The 23,380-nt window shown below is 36.0% G+C and overlaps 1 protein-coding gene across 1 annotated transcript in view; it reads left to right on the top strand.

Annotated features, from left to right (window-relative positions):
• POLQ (DNA polymerase theta) overlaps positions 1-20,764 on the top strand; it is a 100,808-nt gene extending 80,044 nt beyond the window's left edge. Inside the window, exons 25-30 of the mRNA XM_051985367.1 lie at positions 4,949-5,133; positions 6,494-6,605; positions 10,141-10,265; positions 12,387-12,540; positions 18,703-18,812; positions 19,553-20,764. Coding sequence (XP_051841327.1) covers positions 4,949-5,133; positions 6,494-6,605; positions 10,141-10,265; positions 12,387-12,540; positions 18,703-18,812; positions 19,553-19,666 — 800 coding nt within the window. The 3' untranslated portion in view covers positions 19,667-20,764. The remainder of the gene's footprint in view (positions 1-4,948; positions 5,134-6,493; positions 6,606-10,140; positions 10,266-12,386; positions 12,541-18,702; positions 18,813-19,552) is intronic.
• Positions 20,765-23,380: the final 2,616 nt, after the last annotated feature.

Below are 23,380 nucleotides of genomic sequence, written 5' to 3'. Positions count from 1 at the left end.
GGAGGAGGAGTCAACCTTTGAGTTCACACCTCTAAAAGAGCATAGAAAAGGACAAGCCCACTGGGAGCAAGGGGAGATTGAGAAACCAGGATTCAGTTGGGCAGAACAAAAGGAGATAGAGTAGTGGTGGCAGGCTGTTCTGTGGAGAACACTGAAACCAAGATCCAGAAGGTTAAAGGATTTAGACTTTAACTCCTGGCTGCACTTGTGATTACACTGAACTGAAACTAAGACTGCCTCCAGAAGCTCCCCAAGAAACCTGCTCCCAGAGAGAATGATTATATTTTAGAGAAGAGAACATTACAGGGTCTCTTTCAGAAGAGAATCCATGGACTCTTTCAGTGACTATTTTACCCTCTAATTCTAGGCTATCAAGGCAGATTTCCTTGATGATATCTTGAGAGATGTTGTCCAAGCTTTTTTTTTTTTTTTGATCATGACTTTTAGATATTCCAGTAATTCTTAGATTATCTCCTGGATCTATTTTCCAGGTGAGTTGTTTTTCCAATTAGATATTTTACATTTTCTTCTATCTTTTCATTGTTTTTTATTTTATTTGACTGATTCTTGATAACTCATTGAATCATTCACTTCCATTTGCCCAATTCTAATTTTTAATGAATTATTTTCTTCAGGAAGCCTTTTTACCTCCTTTTGTCCAATTGTATTTTTAAAGGAGTTATTTTGTTCAGTGGATTTTTTTTTTCCATTTCACCAACTCTATTTTTTAAAGATTTAAATTCAGATTTGGAAGAAGATGCTTATAAAACCCTTTAGATCTTTATCATCCTTACAACTCTTAAAGAGAATGTATATTAGAGGCATGAGTTTTGTTATGTTACACTGAGATAATTCCATAAGAAACACAGAAGGGCGGGAAGAAGAATGCACTGGAAAGGAGGAAGGGAATTATCTCATATAAATAAGGCATGAAAGGAAGAGTCTATACGCTGTCAGGGGAAGAGGAAGAGGCAGCAACACTTGAATTTTACTTTTATCTGAACAGGTTCAAAGAAGAAACACACAAAAAGAAAGCTATAAACCAATTTTCCTAATCAATGCAAAAATTTAAAATAAAATATTAACAAGGAGATTATAACTATCTCACATTTACTATGAAGATGAGAATAATCAAATCAAAATAAAAATCACAGGGTTATTCCAATAGTTGCAGAAAAGGCTTCATCATGAGTTCTTTGGAATTGTTTTGCATCATTGTATTGCTGAAAATAGCTAAGTCATTTGCAGATCTTCACTGAAATATTAAACAGTTTAATGAAGAACAATATCGAACAGTGTTACTGTGTATAACATTTTCCTGGTTCTGTTCACTTTACTATACATATAAGATTTGCCAAGTTTTTCTAAAGTTATCCTGCTTGTCATTTCTTATAGCAAATAAATATTCCACCACAATTACATACCATAACTTGTTTAGACATTTCCTAATTGATTGGTATTCTTTTGATTTCTACTTTCTAGCTACCACAAAAAGAGTTGTTAGAAATATTTTTGTACAAAATGTCCTTTTCTTCTTTGTCTCAGTTTTTCCAACATCCTCTACAATATCCAGGATTTTCTTTTTTTGATCATATTAGCCACTCTGCTGGGTGTGATGTAGTCCCTTAGAATTGTTTTAATTTGTACTTTTCTGATCATAAGTGATTTTGAGCATTTTTTGTATGGCTACAAATAACTTTTATTTCTTTGAAAACTGCTTTTTCATTTCTTTTGACCATTAATCAGTTGGGGAATGACATATTTTTATAAATTTGACTAGGTTTTCTATGTGTTTGAGAAAAGAATCTTTATCAGAAATAGTTGCTCAAAAAATTTCCCTCCAATTTTCTGCTTTCCTTATAATTTTGATTGCATTGGTTTTGTTTGGGCAAAAACTTTTTTCCCCTTTGTTTTTATTAATAGTATTTTATTTTTCCAAATACATACTGTAAGGACCGCGTATTTAAAATCAGCTGGAGTCAGGAATTCAGTTTAAGGGGAAAATCTTCAATATTTATTGAAGTGAAGAGATGAATAAGGATTGCGATAGCAAATATAAGCAAGAAAGATTGCGATAGCAATATGGGCAGTTGCGACAGGAAGCCAGCTAACAGAGATCTGAGCTGAGCAAACCATCGCAATGGCAATGCCAAAAGTCTCTCCTTCCCCTTCCTTTTCCACTCCCCTGCCTCCACCCACCAAAATCGTCATTTCCTATACAACACATCAGGACTTGCACAAAGAGTGGGCGGGGGCCATTCTTTCTCCAAGCTTATAGATTAATAGAGTATGATCCAATTACTATTTAGCCTCATGTGCTTGGGACCTCAGTGCATCAACTCAAGCCTCAGCCCATTACAACATACAAATATAGTTCTCAACATTTACCTTTGCAAAACCTTTCCAAATGTTTCTCTCTCATCTCCATCCCCAAGACATCAAGCAATCTGATATAGATTAAACATGTACAATTCTTCTAACATGTTTCCATATTTGTCATACTGCATAAGAAAAAGCAGATCAAAGAGGAAAAAAAATGAGAAAGAAAAAAATTAGCAAGCAAACAATAAAAAAGGTGAAAATATTATGCTGTGATCCACATTTAGTCCCCACTGTCCTTTTCTTTCTGGATGCACATGGCTCTCTTCATCACAGGTCTATTGTAATTGCTTTGAATCATCTCATTGTTAAAAAGAACCATATCCATCAGAATTGATCCTCATATAGTATTGTTGTTGAAGTATATAATGATCTCTTGGTTCTGCTCATTTCACTCAGCATCAGTTCATCTAAATCTCTTCAGGTCTCTCTGAAATCATCCTGCTGGCCATTTCTTACAGAGCAATAATATTCCATAACATTCATATATTATAACTTATTCAGCCATTCTCCAACTGATGGGCCTCCATTCAGTTTCTAGTTTCTTGACACTACAAACAGGGCTGCCACAAACATTTTTGCACATGTGGGTCTCTTTCCCTCCTTTAGGATCTCTTTGGGATATAAGCCCAATAATAACACTGTTGGATCAAAGGATATGCACACTTTGGAACCCTTTGCGCATAATTCCAGATTCCTCTCCAGAATGTTTGGATCTGTTCACAACTCCACCAACAATGTATCACTGTCCCAGTTTTCCCACATTCCCTCCAACATTCATCATTATCTTTTCCTTTCACTTAAGCAATCTGAAAGGTATGAGATGGTACCTGGGTTGTTTTCTGTGCAAAAACTTTTAAATTTTATATAATGAAATTATCTGTTTTATATTTTGTAAGGCTCTCTGTATCTTCTTTGGTCCTAAATTCTTCCCGTATCATAAATCTGATAAGTTATTCCATGCTTTCTTAATTTGCTTATTGTATCACTCCTTATGAGTAAATCAGGTACCTGTTTTGACCTTATCTTGATAAAAAGCTGTGAGGCATTGGACTATAATGTTTTCTAGACTTCCCAGCTGTTTTTGTCGAATAATGAGTTTTTGTTCCAAAAGCTTGGATCTTTGAGTTTGACATATACTAAATTCTTATGGCCATTTACGATAATATTATTTGTACTTAATCTATTCCACTGATTCACCACTGTTTCGTAACCAGTACCAGACTGTTTTGATAATTATTACTTTATAATACAGTTTGAGATCTGGAATAGCTAGACTAACCTTTCTTATTTTCTTTTCATTGATTCTCTTAATGTTCTTGAGCTTTTGTTATTCCAGATGATTTTTTTTTTTTTGCTATTTTTTCCTAACTCTAAAAACTATTTTTTTGATAAGTTTATTTGCTATGACACTGAATAAATTACTCTAGGTAGAATTGTCATTTTTATTATATTGGTTTGGCTTATCCATGAGCAATTAATATTTTTCCAGTTGTTTCAATCCAATTTTGTGTGAAAAGTATTTTATGATTGTGTCCATATAATTCCTCAGTTTTCCTTGGCAGGTAGACCCCCAAGTATTTTATATTGTCAATAGTTATTTTAAATGGAATTTCTCTTTCTATCTCTTATAGCTGGACTTTGTAACATATAAGAAATGCTGATGATTTTTTTTAAACATGGGTTTATTTTGTATCTTGCAACTTTGCTAAAATTATTAACAATTTCAAGTAATTTTTTTGTTAATTCTCTGGGCTTTTAAAATATAACATCACATCATTTTCAAAGAATAATGGTTTTGTTTTCTCATTGCCTGTTCTAATTCCTTTAATTTCTTTTTCTTCTCTTATTGCTACAGCTAATGTTTCTAGTACAATATTTAATAATTGAGGTGATAACATGTTTATCTTAATAATGGCTCCTATTTAGGATCTCAAATATTCTAGAGTGTCACTTGAGATTCTAGATTCTTTATTAAAACAACTCTAAACTTTTAAAGTAAAATGATAAAAGCCTAAAGGAACACCACCCACAATAGAAAAGAAATTAAAGAAACTTTTCTGTGCAGAATTTTTCTTTACCAATTTAGTTCTCTTTAGGACTCCTAGTTGTGCTCTCTGATTAGAAGGATTAAAAGGCCTTTCATTGCTTATTTGTCCTTAAAAAAATTAAGCCCTTTCCCCAGTTACTTAGTGATCAAGGAAATAAAATACATTGCAGGACTAACTGCTTTTTCATGATCTGCTTGAGGTCTCACCATAGATATTTTGTCTAATATTCTCGATACTACTCAACTTTCTTGTTTAATGTTATTCCTATGATGAAACTTAATGTTATTTTTTTCTATTTCCTGGAGAGGAGAAATTTTGTCATACAACTGAATTAAGGTACATTGACAAAAGAAGGAGCAGGTTTAAATGTGTTAGATGACATAATGTCTTAGATACATTCTTGTTCTAAAGTTCCGACTTTTGATATTTTACATAATGATACTCACCCTATTCAGTTAAACTATATAGATTTTAGCTTCTTTTGTCCCAGCTTTGTAATGGACACTTATTGGTTCTAGGAGGAATGATCTTGGCTGCTGATTATTCTCAACTAGAATTGAGGATTTTGGCTCATTTATCCCGGGATCGTCGTCTCACTGAGGTATTAAATAGTGGAGCTGATGTTTTCAAGAGCATTGCAGCAGAATGGAAGATGATTGATTTGGAGGCAGTTGGAGATGATCTAAGGCAGCAAGCCAAGCAGGTACATGTGGAGTAAAACAGATACTTTTAAAAACAGGTCTCAAAAGTAGATGAAGTTGTATATTTAGAGACCTTTAGTTTGAAAATCTGTCATTTAAGTTTTTTACTGTTCCGGTGCATAGTAAGTAAATCAGTAGATTCATAAAATTTAGAGCTGAAAGAGAAATTAAAGGTCATTTCATTCAATTCTCTCTTTCCTAGCTAACAAAACTAAAATCATAGAAAGAAGTTACTTGTCCAAGTCCATATACAAGTAGTAAGGGGCAGAGTTAGGATAATAATGATAGTTGATGTTTATGTAAATGCTTAAAGTAAATGCATACTGTCTCATTTGATTATTGCAGTGTCCCCAGGAAGTTGGCTTTGTTATTTGAGGTGGTTTCACTAAGAGAGGGAATTCCTGATTAGGAAGCTGCTAATTCAAATGCTCTGGAAATCAATAGCCTCAGAGAGCTTCTTGAGCACTGGAAGGACTACTGACTTGCCCTGGATTACAGGATTTGCATCCCCCAGGGCTTCTTGATTTCTAGGCTGGCCATCCATCCACAAACTCACCTTTGCCTGTCTAGGTGGTATTATTTGTTCCATTCTAGAGATGAGGAAACTGAGGTTCACCAACGACTTGTTGAGGATATATAGTGTATGTCTGAGGCCAAAACCAGCACGTGAAACACTGCAGCAATGCAGGCCTTCTGACTCAGGGTCCCTTGTTCTTTATGAGTGATTATTGTTTTGTTGTGTAGTGTGAGATCTGATCTTACTAACCCCTTTTTAAAACCATTTTTTCTATTGTTTCCCTTTCTCTTGACTATTCTGATAAATGACTTTTTCTTCCTAGTCTTATAAACCAATTTTTTAGTAGTTTGATTGATAATGGCACTAAATATATAAATGAATTTAGGTTATGTTATCTTATCGTATTAGCATGGATATTTCTTTATTTGTAAATGTATCTCTTTTGTTCCCCACTGGAGCAGCTGATAGTGTAGTGAGTAGAGTGCTGGGCCTGGAGTCAGGAAGACCTGAATTCAACAGCATTCTCAGACACTTACCAACTTGGTGACCCTGGAAAAGTCCCTTAACATATCTGTTTGCCTCAGTTTCCTCAGTTGTCATATGGGGATTATAACAGTTTCTAACTCTCAGAGTTGTTGTGAGGAGGAAGTGAAATAATATTTGTTAAGTGATTAGCACAGTATCTATCTCGTAGCACTTGGTTCGCAAATGGTTATTCCTTGATGTTCAGTTAGCCAAAAGCAGCCCAACTTGTTTTTGTAAAATTGTCTAAGATGTTAGTCACAAGAAATTCTTTTCTGTGGCCTTTAAATTGCTTATTTAATGGGATGTCTCTTTTATCCTAGATTTGCTATGGAATAATCTATGGAATGGGAGCTAAATCCCTAGGAGAGCAGATGGGCATTCAAGAAAATGATGCTGCTTGTTATATTGAATCCTTCAAATCCAGATACTCAGGTAAAAGCAATCTTAACTCATTCTAAAGGAATCCTTTGTCTTTTAGACTCACTTTTGATTAGGCAAGTTTAAAGTAAGGTTATAGCTGGATAGTGAAAAAACTAACGTGCTATATTTGGGAAAAGCAGGGACCAAGAGTGGAGCATCAGAAGGTTGGCTGTGTGAGTAGCATAATGTCCCTGTCAAATCTTTGGGCAACTTTGTCCTTCTGCTGAAAAGATTCTTAATGATGTTCGTAATTTGTTGAATGGAAAGAACTGCATAGAAGATGACAAATCAGATTCTTTTTCCCCTTTTTCATGTATTTTTATTTTTTGCTTAAAATATTGTTTTGGGGAGGCACAATAAGACATTTCCCAACAAACACACACACAAATCTCTTTATAAATTACATTTCTATAAAATACATATCATCAATTTCTTTTTATGCCTTCCCTTTCTTTCTCTTCCCATTCCCCTTCCTTTTTTCCTTCCTTTTTTTTTTTTTTTTTTTTTAAGGATGTGTTATCTTTTTGTTTGTTTCTTTTGTTCATCACTTTTGTTTTCTGCTTTATTTCTCTCAATCCCTTTCTCTTCCATATAATGAAGGGAAAAAAAAAAAGAAAAAGAAAATTCAGATAACTTTCATATTGGAAAAAAAACAAAACCAAAACTGTTTTATGCCATGTTCCCACCTCCATGGTTTCCCATTCGTCCATTTTATATTTCATCTTCTTATGTCTCTTTTTTGACACCAAGCTTGGTTTTTAAAATTCCACAGCATTTGTTTTCAGATGTTATTACTGCGCTCTTCTCTGTCTACATTGTTGTGGTCGTTGTCTATATTGATTTCCTGGTTCTGCCTATTTCATCTCATATGAGTCTTTTTTTGGACTTCAGTCTATTCATCATTTCTCACAGAAAAGTCATAATCCATCATAGGGATGTGCCATACTTTTTGTTTAATCAGTCCAAGATCAGTGGGCAGCTACTTTGCTTCCAGTCTATCAAAAAAATTTCTGCTATACATGCTTTGGTTTATATGGAAACTTTCTTCCACCAATCTCTAAGACCATAGGGCCTAGCAGTGTAATCAGTTTCTTATGAACAAAAAAGGAGGGATTGTGTTCCTTAAATTTATAGAATGATACTACCATCATTCAGTTCATTTGACCAGTTTAAAAAAAATATATATCTATATATCTATATATATACACATATATAGATATATATAAAACAAAAGAAAAAAAAACAAAGCCAAAAGAATATAAATATATAATATATAATAAATGCTGTTCTTTTGGCTTTGTTTTTTTTTCCTTTGTTTTACATCACTTGATAAATGTCTTTCCATGCTTTTTTGAATTTTTCATATTTGTCATTCAGTAGTAATATTTTTTCAGTCATTTTCTAATTTTGGGGTTCAATTTGTTTCTAGCATTTTATCATTCTAGATAAGACTATTTCAAACTTTTTTATATGGATCTTTATTGTTATCAGTAACTTTGAATGTAGTTATAGTAGAGTAAGATCTGGGTCAAAGAACAATATAAGTTAAGTAACTTAAAACCAATGCACCAGTAACATGTTAGTATTTTTGCCTTCTTACAACTCCTTTAGCACAGAATTTTTCTGTATTAGCTTTTAGTGTGGCACCTCAGAGTTGTTTTGATTTACATTTCTTTAAGTTATTGTTTTTAGTGGTTTTTATAATTTTTATTTCTTTTTTTGAAAGCTTTTTTTCAAGCCTCTTGGCTATTTGGGCCCATACTCTTATAATTTTATATTAATTTCCTATGCATGTTAGATATGAGAAATTTATTGCAAAAATCTTTTTCATTCAAAATCTTTTCTTCTGAATATAGGTAAATTGATTTTAATTGTCCAAGAACTTTAAAAATTTACACAATTGAAATTTTCCTATTTGTTTTGTATAGCCTCTCTAGTTCACAATTCTACCTCATTCACAATCATGGAAGATAGAACTTTCCATTAGAATCTATTTTTGTGCTACAACTTTAACTGTTTAGATGATTTATAAATTTGAAATGTATTGTCATATAGAATATTCCTATTTTTTTGGTGATCTACCTAGCAAAAGTTTTGTTTTTTGTTTTTTGATAATTGTTGCTTTGTAGACTAGTTTGAAATCTGCAAAACTACCCTTCTTACTTTTTCTCATCATATGTTCTTGAACTTTTATTTCTAAAAATGTATTTTGCTTTTATTTTGTCTGATTCCATAAAATATCTTTTTGATAATTTGATTATTATAGCACTCTGTCTGTAGTTACTGAGTATAGCAATTTTCCTTACTTCCCTTTACTTCTGATAATGAGTTCTACATTTGTTTTGCTTGTGGCTTTCCTTCCCAAATCTACTCTCTTTTTGATCATCTCTTGAGTTCATTTCTTTCTTCCTTTTTCATCCCTTTTCTCTTTTAACTTTTACTGTATTTTTTTTAACCAGCTAGCTTTTAAAAAATAATCTTCCCTTGCCTGACGTTGATAAAGATGAGGTTTATTAATCCCTACCTCACCTCACCTCAGTGTTGAATTATCTTTTCCTGTTATTCCCTAATTATGAGAAATAGTAAGTTATTTCCTCCTCATTTCAAACATTTCTCAGGATATTTCCTTTCTTTTTCTCCCTTTTTTCTTTTTCTTTTTGGCTTCTGTTGAGAGTTGGAGATTAAGACCAATTCTGTTAGGTTCATTTGGTTCAGAGCTACTCTCACTCTTTTTGACTACAAAGTCAACCACTTCTCCATGAAACTTTTCTTGCTAAGGCTTGGAGGTCCATGGATAGCAATTTTAACCATAACTTTTTGTAGGACAACACTTCTACTAAGTGCTAAATGTGGATTCAAACTCATACCTCCATCTCCCTCCATCTTGGTGATGTTTACACTGTACTAGGGTACTTCTCAAAGTACTCTGATTGATTTTTAAAATTTCTAATACTTTTTGTTTATTTCATTTATTTATTTATTTATTTATTTATTTATTTTTAAAATAATTATAACTTTTTATTGACAGAACTCATGCCTGGGTAATTTTTTACATTACCCCTTGCACTCTCTTCTGTTCCGATTTTCCCCCTCCCTCCCTCCCCCCTTCCCCTAGATGGCAAGCAGTCCTATACATGTTAAATATGTCACAGTGTATCCTAGATGCAATACATGTGTGCAGAACCGAACAGTTCTCTTGTTGCACAGGAAGAATTGGATTCAGAAGGTATAAATAACCCGGGAAGAAAAACAAAAATGCAAGCAGTTTATATTCATTTCCCAGTGTTCTTTCTTTGGGTGTAGCTGCTTCTGTCCATCATTGATCAATTGGAACTGAATTAGATCTTCTCTTTGTCGAAGAAATTCACTTCCATCAGAATACATCCTCATACAGTATCGTTGTTGAAGTATATAATGATCTCTTGGTTCTGCTCATTTCACTTAGAATCTGATTGATGTTTTAATGTATTTTTTAGACAGAAATATGTTACATAAATTATAGACTTGGAATGTATTTAGATTTTCTTTTTTTTTTTTTTTCTCTTAGGCATTCAACGTTTCTTAAGAGAGACAGTAAAGAACTGTAATAGAGATGGGTTTGTTCAGACCATCCTGGGGAGGAGAAGGTATTTGCCTGGAATCAAAGACCAAAATCCTTACAGTAGATCCCATGTATGTTGAACATTCTTTAAACATAATTTAGAAGTTAAAAAAAAAAAGTATTTGTAAAGTGCATTGTGGAAGGTAAATCAGTAATTCTAGATTTTGACTATTGGCAAATATATTGCTTTTCTGCATATATCTATACTTTGGGTTAATTATTTATTTAAAATCTTTTAAAAAGAAATGGAGAGGGGTAGCTAGGTGGCCCAGTTTATAGAGCATTAGGACTGGAATTCAAATCCAACCAGCCCTGAAGTCAGGAGGACCTGAGTCCAAATCTGAGCTCATATACTTCCTGGCTGTGTGTCCTGGGCAGGTCACTTAACCCCAGTTGCCTCGGGGAAAAAAAAAGATATAGTGCATGACAATCAGTGAGTGGGAATAAAAGTTAGGAAGGCAAGAAAGAAAGAGATAGCCGTCTTCAAAAGACATCATGTATGACTGTGTATGGACCTGCTACTTAATTTAGGGATTAGGAATCTGATGTTTGCAGATAGGTTCTGCGCCTGAGAAATAGTGCCAGATAATAGAAAAGAAATATGAAATTGTCTCGATGGGAAATCTTTGGGGCTAACATTGTGAAGAGGGATGGAAAACAAGCGGTTTCCTGTTTCGCTTAGAGACAAGATTTAAGTCATAAAATCCACGGAGACCTTAGCATCATCCCATACTGTGCCTTAGCAGGTAGGGGAAGTGAGAAAAATGTGCCCCTGACTTGCAGTTTGTGCTCCATTGGCATTTCGGTCAGCATTTCTTCCAGAAATAATTAAGAACAATGTGTTCCAAAATGTAGCATGTAGCAGGAAAGGACATACATGAACAAAGATTTCATAAGAAGGATCTTTTCTTTTTGTCCTTAAAGGACATTTATTGAGTGCCCACTGTTACTGAGCAGAGTGCTAAGCATTTTATAAATATTATTTTGTTTGATCCGCACAACGACCCTGAGAAGTAGTTACTATTATTTTCTTCATTTCACAGTTGAGAAAACAGAGGCAAACAGATTACAGGATGTGTTAAGGATCTTGAATTCAGGTGCTCCTGATTCCAGGCCCCTGCAGGTTCTATTCCCCGCAACAGCCCATAGCAACGCTTTTTGTTATGACAAATAACTGGGAGGATATGTATAATTCCCATCAGCTTGGGAATGGCTGAGTGAACTGTGATATGTAATTGTAATGAAATATCATTGCAATGACAGATGGGATGGAGTCAGAAATAATGTGGGAAGGGTTGTACAAAGTAAAGCAAGAACAAGGAAGACATTTTATTTAATAACTACATTATGAAGAAAAATAACTTTGAAAGACTTAATGCAGTGACACAAATCTTGAAGATTGATGATGAATAACACTTACCTTTTCTCCTCTGAAAAGTGATGGACTGTATTTTTAGTCATGATCACTATGGATTGGTTTTGCTTGATTGTACTCACTTGTTACTGCAGAGAGCTTTGTTTATTTTGGGGGTGGGAAGAGAGATTCATGACAGGAAAAGGAGTTTAGTGATAGAGGTGCCACAAGGAAAAAGGAGAAGAATGTTGGCAACTTTAAAAGTAAGCAGAAAAAAGCTGTGGAAATTCAGAAAAAGTCATAATTAGGCAAATGTGGGGATTGTGTACTAAATGTATAATATAATTAATGAGAAAAAACTCAAGTTGTACATAATAGAGAATGATGCTTTTATATGCAGTTTTCCTTTTCTGAAGATTTTTTTGTCTCTAGATATTTGGTTAATGTTTGCCAAGTTCATATTTTAAAAGTGCTTTTAAAGTCTTAATTTTTTTTTTTTTAGTTAGTATATTTATGAAAACTCTTCTATACCTTTTCCTGGGGAAGTAATCAATGAACTTTTAATTAAAACATTTTGAATTGTTACTAATTTTTTTAGGTTATGTATAGGTAACAATTTCTTATTGAATTATTTAGGTAAATAGTATCTCAAAAACTTGTAATAAATGTTATGTGATTATTTGGGTATGTGTTATATTTTTCTCAATAAATCATAAGCACCTTGAAATTAGGAAGTACCCAGCTCCTAGCACAATGCCTTGTACATAGTGGTTACTCAATTACATTGTCAAAATCCTGCATTCTTCTTCATTGAAAAAATGAACGTTCTCCTTTACAGGCTGAACGTCAAGCCATCAATACCACAGTGCAAGGTTCCGCTGCTGATATTGTCAAAACGGCCACTGTTAACATTCAGAGACGATTAGAGACTCTCCCTTCTGTGATCCGGTCACACGGGCATAGAGAGAGTAAGCTACATGGTGACAAACCAGGTTTGTTTACTTTTCATAATGCCATTTTTCAAATTGAGGAAGTAATTATAAGAAAAGGAGGGAGGGAGGTTTTAAGAAAAGCTTTTATTTTAGGTTGCATTTCAGAGTCTCTTTTTCTTGACTATGTCCCTGCTTTTTTTTCTTCCCTTTGTGAAGCAGTTCAGGTTAAGTTACTTGCCCAAGGCCCCACAAGTGTTTGAACTTGGATCCTCCTGATTGCAGGGCCGGCTCTATCCGGCGTGCCATCTAGCTGCCCCTCTGTCTTCTGTGGACATAAGTGAATACATGTAATTCTTAGGTTCTGTGCATAAACTCCACCAACCTTTTCATATATCCCTTGCTGTTGTCTTCCTAGTTTTTGCTTATTCCTCAAAAACATGTCCCCTGCTTATAGTATGATACAAGCAGATTGCAGCTGATCTTAGCTATTACATCTCCATTTCCTTATCCTTTATCCCTCACCTCATTTTTTTCTTGAAGTAATTTTCATTGACTCAGATTGCTGTCAAACTTATAGTAAAAATAACTCACATTTATATAGTGCTTTAAACTTTTATTAGATATTTTCCTCATATCCTATTACCATTGCTTTTCTCTTACTGGAGAGAAGCCATTAAGGCTGAGTAGAGGTGCATAGGAGGGAGGCAGAAAGGGCCAGTGAGGGGGATTGCTGGGGGCTTGCCTGCAGCCGGGAGAAGCTGACCCTGGTTCTAAGATAAAGGGGACCAGGGCATAGCAGCTCATAAGTTGTTGTACCCTGGCAAAGATAGAGAGCATTCTGGTTAAGTATCCGGCTAATGTATGGTTATGGTTAACATATTATGTCAATTTAAAGAGAATCCAAATATATTGAAGTCAACACACAGACACATTGATGCTCTGGACATTTATATTACTTTGACTTGAACAAATAAATTCTGTTTTGATGCATGGAGATAGGGTATTCTGGCTTATAAACAATTATGATCTCTCATACCATTATTAGTGATTTAATTTATTTTAAATTTGATTTATTGATTTAATTTTTTTAATCTTGTATGATACAGAAAGGAGATCGGGACATTAGGATTTGTAATTGTCTTAATATCATCCTTGACATCATTTTTTATTTTATACTTTATATATAGGATTATAGAATTTTTCCTATAGAGCAGTCTGGTCAACAGAATGCCAAATTATCAAGTATAAGGTGTGCTTTGTGCATTTATAAACAGTAATGATAGTGTCCCACTCCACAGGAAGAACCAACATGTAAAATGGCTCATTTTCTTTATACAGTCACTGTCTCCTCTGGACATGTCATGCAATAAGAGTAATTACTAAACAGGCATGAATTTGAGAGGTCCTTCACAGTGTGTGGGAACTCCAAGGTCCCTCTGAGCTGAGATTCTCCATGACTCTCTGAGTTCTGTTTAGTGGAAGGCTGTTCAGAGAGAACCACTTCTTTCTTTCTTTCTTTTTTTTTTTTATTGAAAAATATTTATTTTAAAAAATAAAAACACATTATAAAATACTTGATCACAGATTAAATTGATTATAGTAATAACAGCCATCTATCTTGGTTAACAAATTTTACTGATTATTACCATCACATTTATTATTTCTTTTAATATTTAGGCACCTTCCTTTTTTTTTTTCTTTTTTTAAACAATTTCAATTTCTAATTCCAGTACACATCCCTCCAACTAAATAAAGAGCCCATTGTCCAGTGAGTTTTTTTTTTTTAAGATAGAGATATGTCATTTTTTCTCTTTTTTTTTTTTTAAATAACTTTTTATTGATAGAACGCACGCCAGGGTAATTTTTTCAACATTATCCCTTGCACTCACTTCTGTTCCGATTTTTCCCCTCCCTCCCTCCACCCCTTCCTCCAGATGGCAAGAGTCCTTTACATGTTGAATGGGTTGCAGTATATCCTAGATACAATATATGTTTGCAGAACCGAACAGTTTTCTTGTTGCACAGGGAGAATTGGATTCAGAAGGCATAAATAACCCGGGAAGAAAAACAAAAATGCAAGCAGTTTATATTCATTTCCCAGTGTCTTTTCTCTGGGTGTAGCTGCTTCTGTCCATCTTTGATCAATTAAGGCTCTCTTTATCGAAGAGGAGAACCACTTCTTTCAGGCAATGGTAGCACAGCACTGACTGTCTAGTCCAGGGGAGGAATGCTGTCGAGTTGTGGAGCAACGTTAATAAGATTTAGATGTTGCATGTGGAAGGGTCGCTGATAAAACATCAAGGGCTTTTCACATGATGAGGAGGTTGTTACCAACTTAATTACCATGAGTTCAGTCACAGTATCATACTTATGTTTAGACTTTGGAATAAAAGGAAAATATAGTTTGTATTTGTGTGGTCCTTCACAATTATAAAACATTTTAAATACAATAGCCATATGAGATAGAGAATGTCTCTATTTTACAAGAATTGATTGAAGCTCAAAAGCTTAAATGACTTTGCTAAAGTTTAAATAACTTAAAGTCATAGAGTTATGGCACCATGTTGCCACAATATACTCATTGATTCTAAACACAACACACTTGTAAGTGCTAGCAAAGACGGAGATTTTTGTTTTCCTCCCAAAGACAACGAAGTGTCCTCTTGCTTTTCTGACAAGTACAGATTATAAATTGCAGGGCTTGGATGCTGGCTGGGTTCCAGCTTATAATCTGATTTGTTTATGATTGTTATGGTAGTATTTATGATTGATTATTATATTTTTTGCTCCATTGGATCTTCACCCTCCACACTGAGATTATTCAAAAGCTATATGGCAGAATCTTGTCTGACTCCTATCCACACAGTCCCTATGGGTCTTCAGAGATAGATTAGAAGTATCTTTCAACTTTTTAAGTCATGGAGCTTATGTTCAAATCATAATAATAGCTTGTGCTATTTTTCTTGAACAATTAAGTTTGAGTGACAAAATTTTTATGTAAGTGGTAAGAGTAAAAATTGCATGTTATTTTGTATCCACTGGTTTGTTTAGAGCCCCCTTTTATATTGAGCTTGACAGCAAAGGCTGTAGGATAGTGATATTCTGAAATTTGTATTAGTCTTTCCTTTGAGTAGGCAGGGTCAGCAGGCATTTATTAAATAAACCTTGCCCTCCAAGAGCTTATATTCTGTTTAGGGAACTTGGATTTGAGCAGCTTAAAAGACAAATGAAGTTATTTATGTTTGATACTAGTAAGAGGGTAATCCCTGGAGATTCTTGATCAGAGGAGTGACATGATCAGGGATACTTTAGGAATATCACTTTGCCAGCCCCTTAGAGGTGGATTGGAAAGGTAAAGGAAAGAATCAAAGGGATGACAATTAGGAGTTTGTTGCAGTGGTCTAGGGGGGAAGTGATGTGCCAGTTGGTAGTTGTGTGAATGGAGATAAAAAAGGAATAAGATATGTGCTAGAGGTGTTGTGGAGATATAATCAAGAATACTGGGCATCTGAATAAGTAAGATGGGCTGAGGGATGTCCAGGATAGGTTTTGGAAGCAAGATAGTCTTCTCAGAAATAGAGGGGTGTGGAAGAAGGGTGGGTTTTGGGGAAGGATAATGGGTTCTGTTTTGTACATGTTCAGTGGAACATGTAGTTTGGAATGTTGAATAGGAAGTTGGCTGTGTGGAGCTTGAGTCAGGACCTCAGAGGATCTCTGGAGACCCAGTAGATGGGCTGATCAGGAGAAGATGTGTCAAGAGCGACAGGTACAGACTCGGGGGGCAGCCAAAGTCACAGAGAGGCTATCAGGATGATAGTCCAGCAAAGCAGGCAGAGAGCAGTCAGGAAATTTAAGAAAGAGCAGTATCATACATACCCAAAGAGGGGAGCTAAACATCAGTGACCCATGTTGCAGAGAAGTGGAGAAAAACAAAAGCCATCAGCTTTGCCAGTGGAGAGAGAAGTGATGTTTGGTCATTTTAGAGAGAACAGTTTCAGTTGAGTGATTAAATTAGATAAGGGATTAAAGAGTTAGAGGAAAGTGGAGGGATGAGTATAGATATTTCTAGGAGATTGTGAAAAGAGGGAAAGATAAAGGACAACAGCTTGAGGGTGGTACAATGAAGTGAAGGGTATTTTAAGGATGATTGGGACATAGGTGTGTTTGCAATCAGCAGTAAAGGTGCCTTACATGGAGAGAAATTGAAGATTGGAGAAAAGGGGGGGTATGCTTTTGGGGTCATCTGCCAAAGGAGGCAGGAAAGATGGCACCAGTTGGACTGGAGGAGTTGCTATGCAAAGATTTTGAAGCATAGAAGAGGAAGCTCAGAATGAATAATCTTTATTTTCTCAGGAAAGTATGAGGTTGTATTTTTTTTTGGAGTAACTGGAGCAAGGTAGTCATGTGGTAATCTTAAAGAGAAAAGGTTTAAAACTGCTGCTTGAGTGAGAGGAGCTGAGAGAGAATCAGTCCAGTAGAATTAAAGGATTCCTTTGATGTTCTGAAGGTCCATTTGAGATTAGATAACAATTATATAGTGGGCACAGACAGCAGAGTTGGCAGCTTTATTTAGCAGTATATGACTAGAAATGGGGGAGGTTGATGACGGATTTTTTTAGAATTGGAACTTGATGAGGAAAGGTCAGCAGTAAGACTAGGGATCAAGAAATTTGAGAGTAGAGGACAACATAACCTTGAGTTAATTAATAATAGAATCTGGATTTGGAAGTAAGGAAAAAGAAGCCTTAGCAGGTTTGATGTAGAAAGAGGAGAAGGGTTTAAAGATCCAGTGAAGAAGAATAGATTTAGGAGGGAGACTTTGGGAGAGAAAGAATGATAGAAGATCCTGGGTCAAATAAAAGAATATCATACTTTTTTGAGCTTTTTATTTTCAAAACACATGCATAGGTAGTTTTCGACATTGTAAAGCCTTGCGTTCCAGATTTTTTCTCCCTCCCTTCCCCATTCCTTCCCTCAGATAACAAGCAATCCAATAATATCATAATTCATGATCATGGAAGTAGAATGCTTGGAGGTGATGGACATCAAAGCCAGGCCTGCCTCTGTGGCTGAGGTGGAACACAAGAGAAGGGGTTTGGGAATTGAGGAAATGATGACCCATCACAGTGTGTGTTGATGCCTTGAGGAAGTTGGTGGCCCAGTGGTTAAAGCTCTGGATCTAGAGTCAGGAAAGCCTGAGTTCTAATATGACCTCAGGTTCTGGCTCATTTTGTGACCTGGGGAAATCACTTTACCTCAGTTTCTGAAATCTAAAATCTGCCTTGTTGTGATCAAATTCGGCAATGGTTGTAAAAGTACTTGGCGAGATCTGGCCCGTCTAGGTTCTGCATCCACACCTACTCCCTTCCTTCCATTCCCTTCCTTCCCCTTGTGTAGGAGCCAGCCAGGACTGAGGCAGTGGGGGGGGGGGGAAGGGAATAGGAGAGGGAGGAGAAAGGGGGGCGGGCAGTGATGGCAGGAGCAGGAATGGCCTAGGAGCTGGTTCAGGCGCCAGACCTGCCCTGGACTAATGGACTAGATGTGCTGGAATGGGGGAGGGGGCAGTAATTTCTGATCAGCTAGCCTGTGATTTTATTTTGGGGGGGGGCAGCAAGGTAGAGAAGAGTGACAGGATCCCATATTATTAGCTCTTCTGGTAGAAGGATTCCTGGGGGGAGGAAAGAGAAAGTTAATGACTTCTCCAAAGAACACACTTGTAATCCATTGTCTGGGATTTATTGCCTCTCAGTATCCACATCTTCCAAGTGCTGACCTGATGGAGAATGGTGGGAAGTGTTGTGTAGAAGGAGGTAATACAGATAATAATGGCCTCTTGAGCTTGCATAGAAATGGCCTGCCAACAGCCACATGCTACTATATTATGCTTTTGTCACTAGATGGTGGTGGAATGGGAGGTATGCAAGATTACTCTAAAAGGCCAGGAAAGCTCTCTTAAGTAAGATAGTAAATTAGGTATTTTCTTGATCATTTCAGTGATTTCATTTCATGAGCTTCCATATTAGTATCAGATAATATTATCATATAAAACACTATATAAATACTTTTCCCCTTTCTCCTCCTCTTCCTTAATTAAAGGATATCTAAAAATTCTGAAGTTTTATTGTGACATTTCCCTTCTTGACCTTTTTTCCTATTAAAACAATGTAGACATAATGATTAATTTTATTCTCTTTTTTACACTTTCTCCCTCTCTCCATTCAGGACTGAAGAAAGGATTTCAAAGAATATTTTGCCCAATAAGAGGAGCTTTTTTCATCCTTCAGTTGCATGATGAGCTCCTTTATGAAGTGGCAGAAGACGATATTGTCCAGGTATCTTTACAATGTAGAATTAGTTTTTATTGTGCCTGAGAGAAATTGTAGTCCCTTTGTGACAAAACAAAACAAAACAAAAGACCCTTTTCTACCAGTCCAATGCACCTCTCCTTCCCATTCAGACTTCTGAAACTAGCCAGAAGCTTGGTGGAGAATTGAGGACCCAAGGGCATGGAGAGATGGATTCACAGAAGAGCTAGTCAGTCAGTCATGTAATTAATTGGCATTTTTAAAGAGCCTGTTGTGTGCCAAGCACTGTGCTAGGTACTGGGAGAATACAAATAAGAATTAGAGTCTTGCCTTTTAGGAATGTATATTCTATAAAGAAGGAGATTGTTTTGAGCTTTTGTCTCTGTCTCTGCTGGAAGACCCTGCTTCTAATGGGCTGCAGGGATATTTCTGAATCTAGGGAAGTTATATTAGGATCTGTAATCCAGCCTGCAATGATAAGAGAAAACTGTAATCTAGAAGCCAGGGTTTCAAGATTTCTCACTAAGCATTATGCTGGGGTTCTCCACCATTCAGCTGCCTGAAAAAACAGAAGTTTTTCCTTGTCATTGAAGACCAGTCTAGGAGACTGCCTTGGGATGCCCTGTTTTAGACTTGGGGGAATGAAAAACCTTCTGAAGGAAAATGCAAGCAACTCTTAGAGCTGCATCTTCTGGCATATGGTCCAGCTCTTCCCTAGGAGAACAGGAAACTCTCTCTCCCTCTTACCTTCATATGTTTGCTTTTAGGTAGCTCAGATTGTCAAGTATGAAATGGAAAATGCAGTGAAACTCTCAGTGAAACTGAAAGTCAAAGTGAAGATAGGACCGAGCTGGGGAGAGCTACATGACTTGGATGTATGACTCTGGAAGGGAAGAGATCTATCTTGCTTGCGGATCTTGGCCCTCACCTGGCCTGCCTTCTTTGGAAGCTGCACTCAGGATGCCCAACCACAGCCAACATGGCAGCAGCTCTTGGATGAACCAGGCTATTTTTGTCAAGGTTTTTTAAAAGCATTGTTCAATATCCTGAGGGACTTTTTATGAGCAGCGTTTTTATGGAAGGACATTTCCATATGAATATTGGGATGTTATGATTTTGGGGGGAAAATGAATTTTCTTCAAATGAAATAGAATTTGATGGTCATAACTTCTCACAAAAATATCTGGGGAATTGCCTTTTGTAGAATAAGTATGTAGAATTTAATGGTCTCTCAGGCTTGTTGTTATATGTACCTGCTGCTGCTTAAACAAGTTTGATGCCATAGAGAAGACACCTGATTAATGGGTCCTTACCCATTAAATACCTTACCTCAATCTTGCTCAGTTGTCTCTGCTTGGGTGGAGAAAAGGGAAGGAACTCTCTGAAGCTTCCCTAAAGGTTCTATTCCTCTACATCCCAGCAATCTTGACTAGGGCTAATACCCGGGATGAAGGACTGTAGATAAGTATTTATTTTGCACACCAGAGATTAGCCTTTTGTGAGGTTTTTAATCCATAAAGAACCTGGAAGGGGGTGGAGAATAGGGTGAGGATTATTTTAGATATTTAATGATTCTAAGCCTACAGCAATCTAAATTATTAATTTTAAGGCTGTAAGAAAAAAATGGATGAATATTATCTAGGAATGTATTTTCTTGAAAAGCTTTATCTTCGTTCTATTCCTATTCCCGTTCACACAATATATTTAAAATATGTCTTTCCTTTTAATGAAGCCATACCTTTTAAAATGACACTTGTTTTAGAAAGAAACTTTATTTTTCATTTGAAGCTCAGTTGAATCTGACACTGAAAATGTCCTATTCTCATTGTTGTCTTAGTACCTTTTCTCATTCTAAAATAGGGTACTATATATATTTTTTGTATGCAATTGAAAACCTCATTCTGAAAAGATTGCACTTTATATGGAGTCTCAACATTGGTCCTTTTCATTGTTGAAATAAAATGAATTTGTGAATTCTACTTGAAAATCTTTATTTTTTTAAAAATTTTAATCATTGTCTTTTACATAACAGCATCAGAAAATCTGCTTTTAACTCTGTCCTCTCATTGGCAGAATGCCAACCACAGCTGTTGTGAATTAAGTAAATGATTAATTGTCATCTAAATAGCTCTTTTATGTTCATTTTCCCTGAAACAGATATTTAATTTTGATATCTCCATATTAAAGTAAGCTATTTATTTAGCCTCTTGGTACTATTGAATGCAACTATTTGATGGAGAATGAAATGCTCATGATTGCTTGTGAAGCAAAAGGGACTTAACACACAATTTTGAATTTTTTTGAAAAAGGATTGATAGATTTGCCAGAAGATGGCAGGAGAGGAGAAGGGAAAGTTTTAATACTATTAAGCTTGTTCTTTCTTAAATATGTTCCCTTGTACAATGGGCTTCCCCATGGGAAAGTTGTCATGTGCTCTCCATGACCAATTCTTTAATGATTTACACACAGGGAGATCCTGTACTAAAATGCATATGTTTGGAATGTTTTTCAGTAATATGTTCTTTAAATCCAATGGCCATTTAGTGATCTCTCCCCCCCCCCCCCCCTTCATATACTGACTTCAGAACTACATCATCAATTGCCTGCTGAGTATTCCAGAGATCAAACTCAACATGTCCAAAGTGAACTCGATCTCTTTTGTCCCAGACTCACACTTCTTCTAGAAGGTACCAGTTCCCCAGGTTTGCATCTTGTTACCTTTGATTCCCTTGTCTTCTTTCCCCCACACATTCAGTCCCCATTGCCTAATCTTGACATTTCTGCTTCCATAGCTCCTCTAGAACCTTTGCCATTTGTATTCAGGCCCTTAGAACCATTTGCTGGTTTTTCTTGCAATAGCCCTTTAACTGACCTCCCTTCCTTCAGACGTGGCCCTTTCCAGTCCATCTGACTCATTGCTGTGCAAGTGATTGTCCTTAAATACAGATCCAGCCATCTTATTCCCCTGCTCAAGTTCCAGTGGTTTCATGTTTACACTGGGGTCAAATATAAACTTTGTGGAGTCTTTAAAGCCCTTGACAATCTAACCGCAACTATTTTTTTCAACCTGAGGCAATATTTTTATTTCCTTAATCAGAAGATTGCAATAAATGGAATTGTTTATCTAAGTGTGCATCTCTATCAGAAATCACGCCTGGATGAGAGTAACCGACTTAAACAATGATCAAATTCAGTTCTTGAATACTCCAAAATTCAGGGCAAGGAAATCATCAAAAGACTAGCAAAGGAGGGAAGCAACAAATGTACTAGGTACGAAAGCTAGCCTTATGCATCCGGAGGCCTCTCCTCTCAGCATTGTCTGCTGAGATCTACCGTACATGCGGCCACTCCATGGTGCAGCGGATGGAGCAGGGGCCGGCCCCAGACACCTGAGACTCAGTAGCTGTGGGATCCTGTGCAAGCTACTTAACCATTTGCCTCGAAATAAAAGAGGAGGATTGATAATGGTAAAAGTTGAAATGAAGGAAGCTGAGCATCTCCTTGGACCCAGCAGTGTTTCTACTGGGCTTATATCCCAAAGAGATCATAAAGAAGGGAGAGGGACCTGTATGTGCCAAAATGTTTGTGGCAGCCCTGTTTGTAGTGGCCAGAAACTGGAAACTGAGTGGGTGCCCATCGATTGGAGAATGGCTGAATAAGTTACGGTATATGAACATTATGGAATATTACTGTTCTATAAGAAATGACCAACAGCATGATTTCTGAGAGTCCTGGAGAGACTTACGTGAACTGATGCTGAATGAAATGAGCAGGACCAGGAGATCATTATACAGGGCAACAAGATTATATGATGATCAACTGTGATAAGACTTGGCTCTTCTCAACAATGAGATGATTCAAACCAGTTCCACTTGTGTAGTAATGAAGAGAATAAGCTACACCCAGAGAGAGAACAGTGGGAACAGAGTGTGGATCATAATATAGTATTTTCATCCTTTTTTGCTTGTTTTTTTCTTTCTCTTTTTTTTTCTTTTTGATCTGATTTTTCTTGAGCAGCACAATAATTATGAGAATATGTATGGATGAATTGCATGTGGTTAATATATATTAGATTACTTGCTGTCTAGAGGAGGAGGGAGGGAGAAAAATTTGGAATGTAAGGTTTTGCAAGGGTGAATGTTGAAAACTCTGTTTTGAAAATAAAAAGCTTTAAAAAATTTAAAAAGTTGGGATAAAGGATTAGTACAATATATTTCAGATGTGTATAGCCTCAATAGTAACAAAATAGATAAGGAAACCTGAAACTATAGTACCAATTGCATCCTCTTTTCCTATCTTTACCTCTCTCTTCCTTTTTTATTTTTTGCTACCTTCCTTCTCTTTCTTCTTTTTCTTCCCCCTCATCATTCTTTCTTCCCCTCTTTTCCTCCTTTTTTCCTCTTTGCCATCCTTCCTTCCCTTCTTTCCCTCTTTTCTTTCCCTTCTATCTTCCTTCTCTCCTCTCTTTCTTTCATTTTCCTTCCCTCTTTCCATTATTTCCATCTCCTCCTTTCTGTGTATCTTTGTCTGCAATAGAAAGGGAGTATGTTACAGTGAAAATACTTTCACTTGTGGGTTAGAGTTGATGACTTCCA

This window comes from Antechinus flavipes, chromosome 3 (genome assembly GCF_016432865.1).
Source record: "Antechinus flavipes isolate AdamAnt ecotype Samford, QLD, Australia chromosome 3, AdamAnt_v2, whole genome shotgun sequence".
In the NCBI taxonomy this organism is placed as follows: Eukaryota; Metazoa; Chordata; class Mammalia; order Dasyuromorphia; family Dasyuridae; genus Antechinus; species Antechinus flavipes.
The sequence above is the reverse complement of the archived record's forward strand: the minus strand, read 5'-3'. Positions and strand labels throughout refer to the sequence as shown.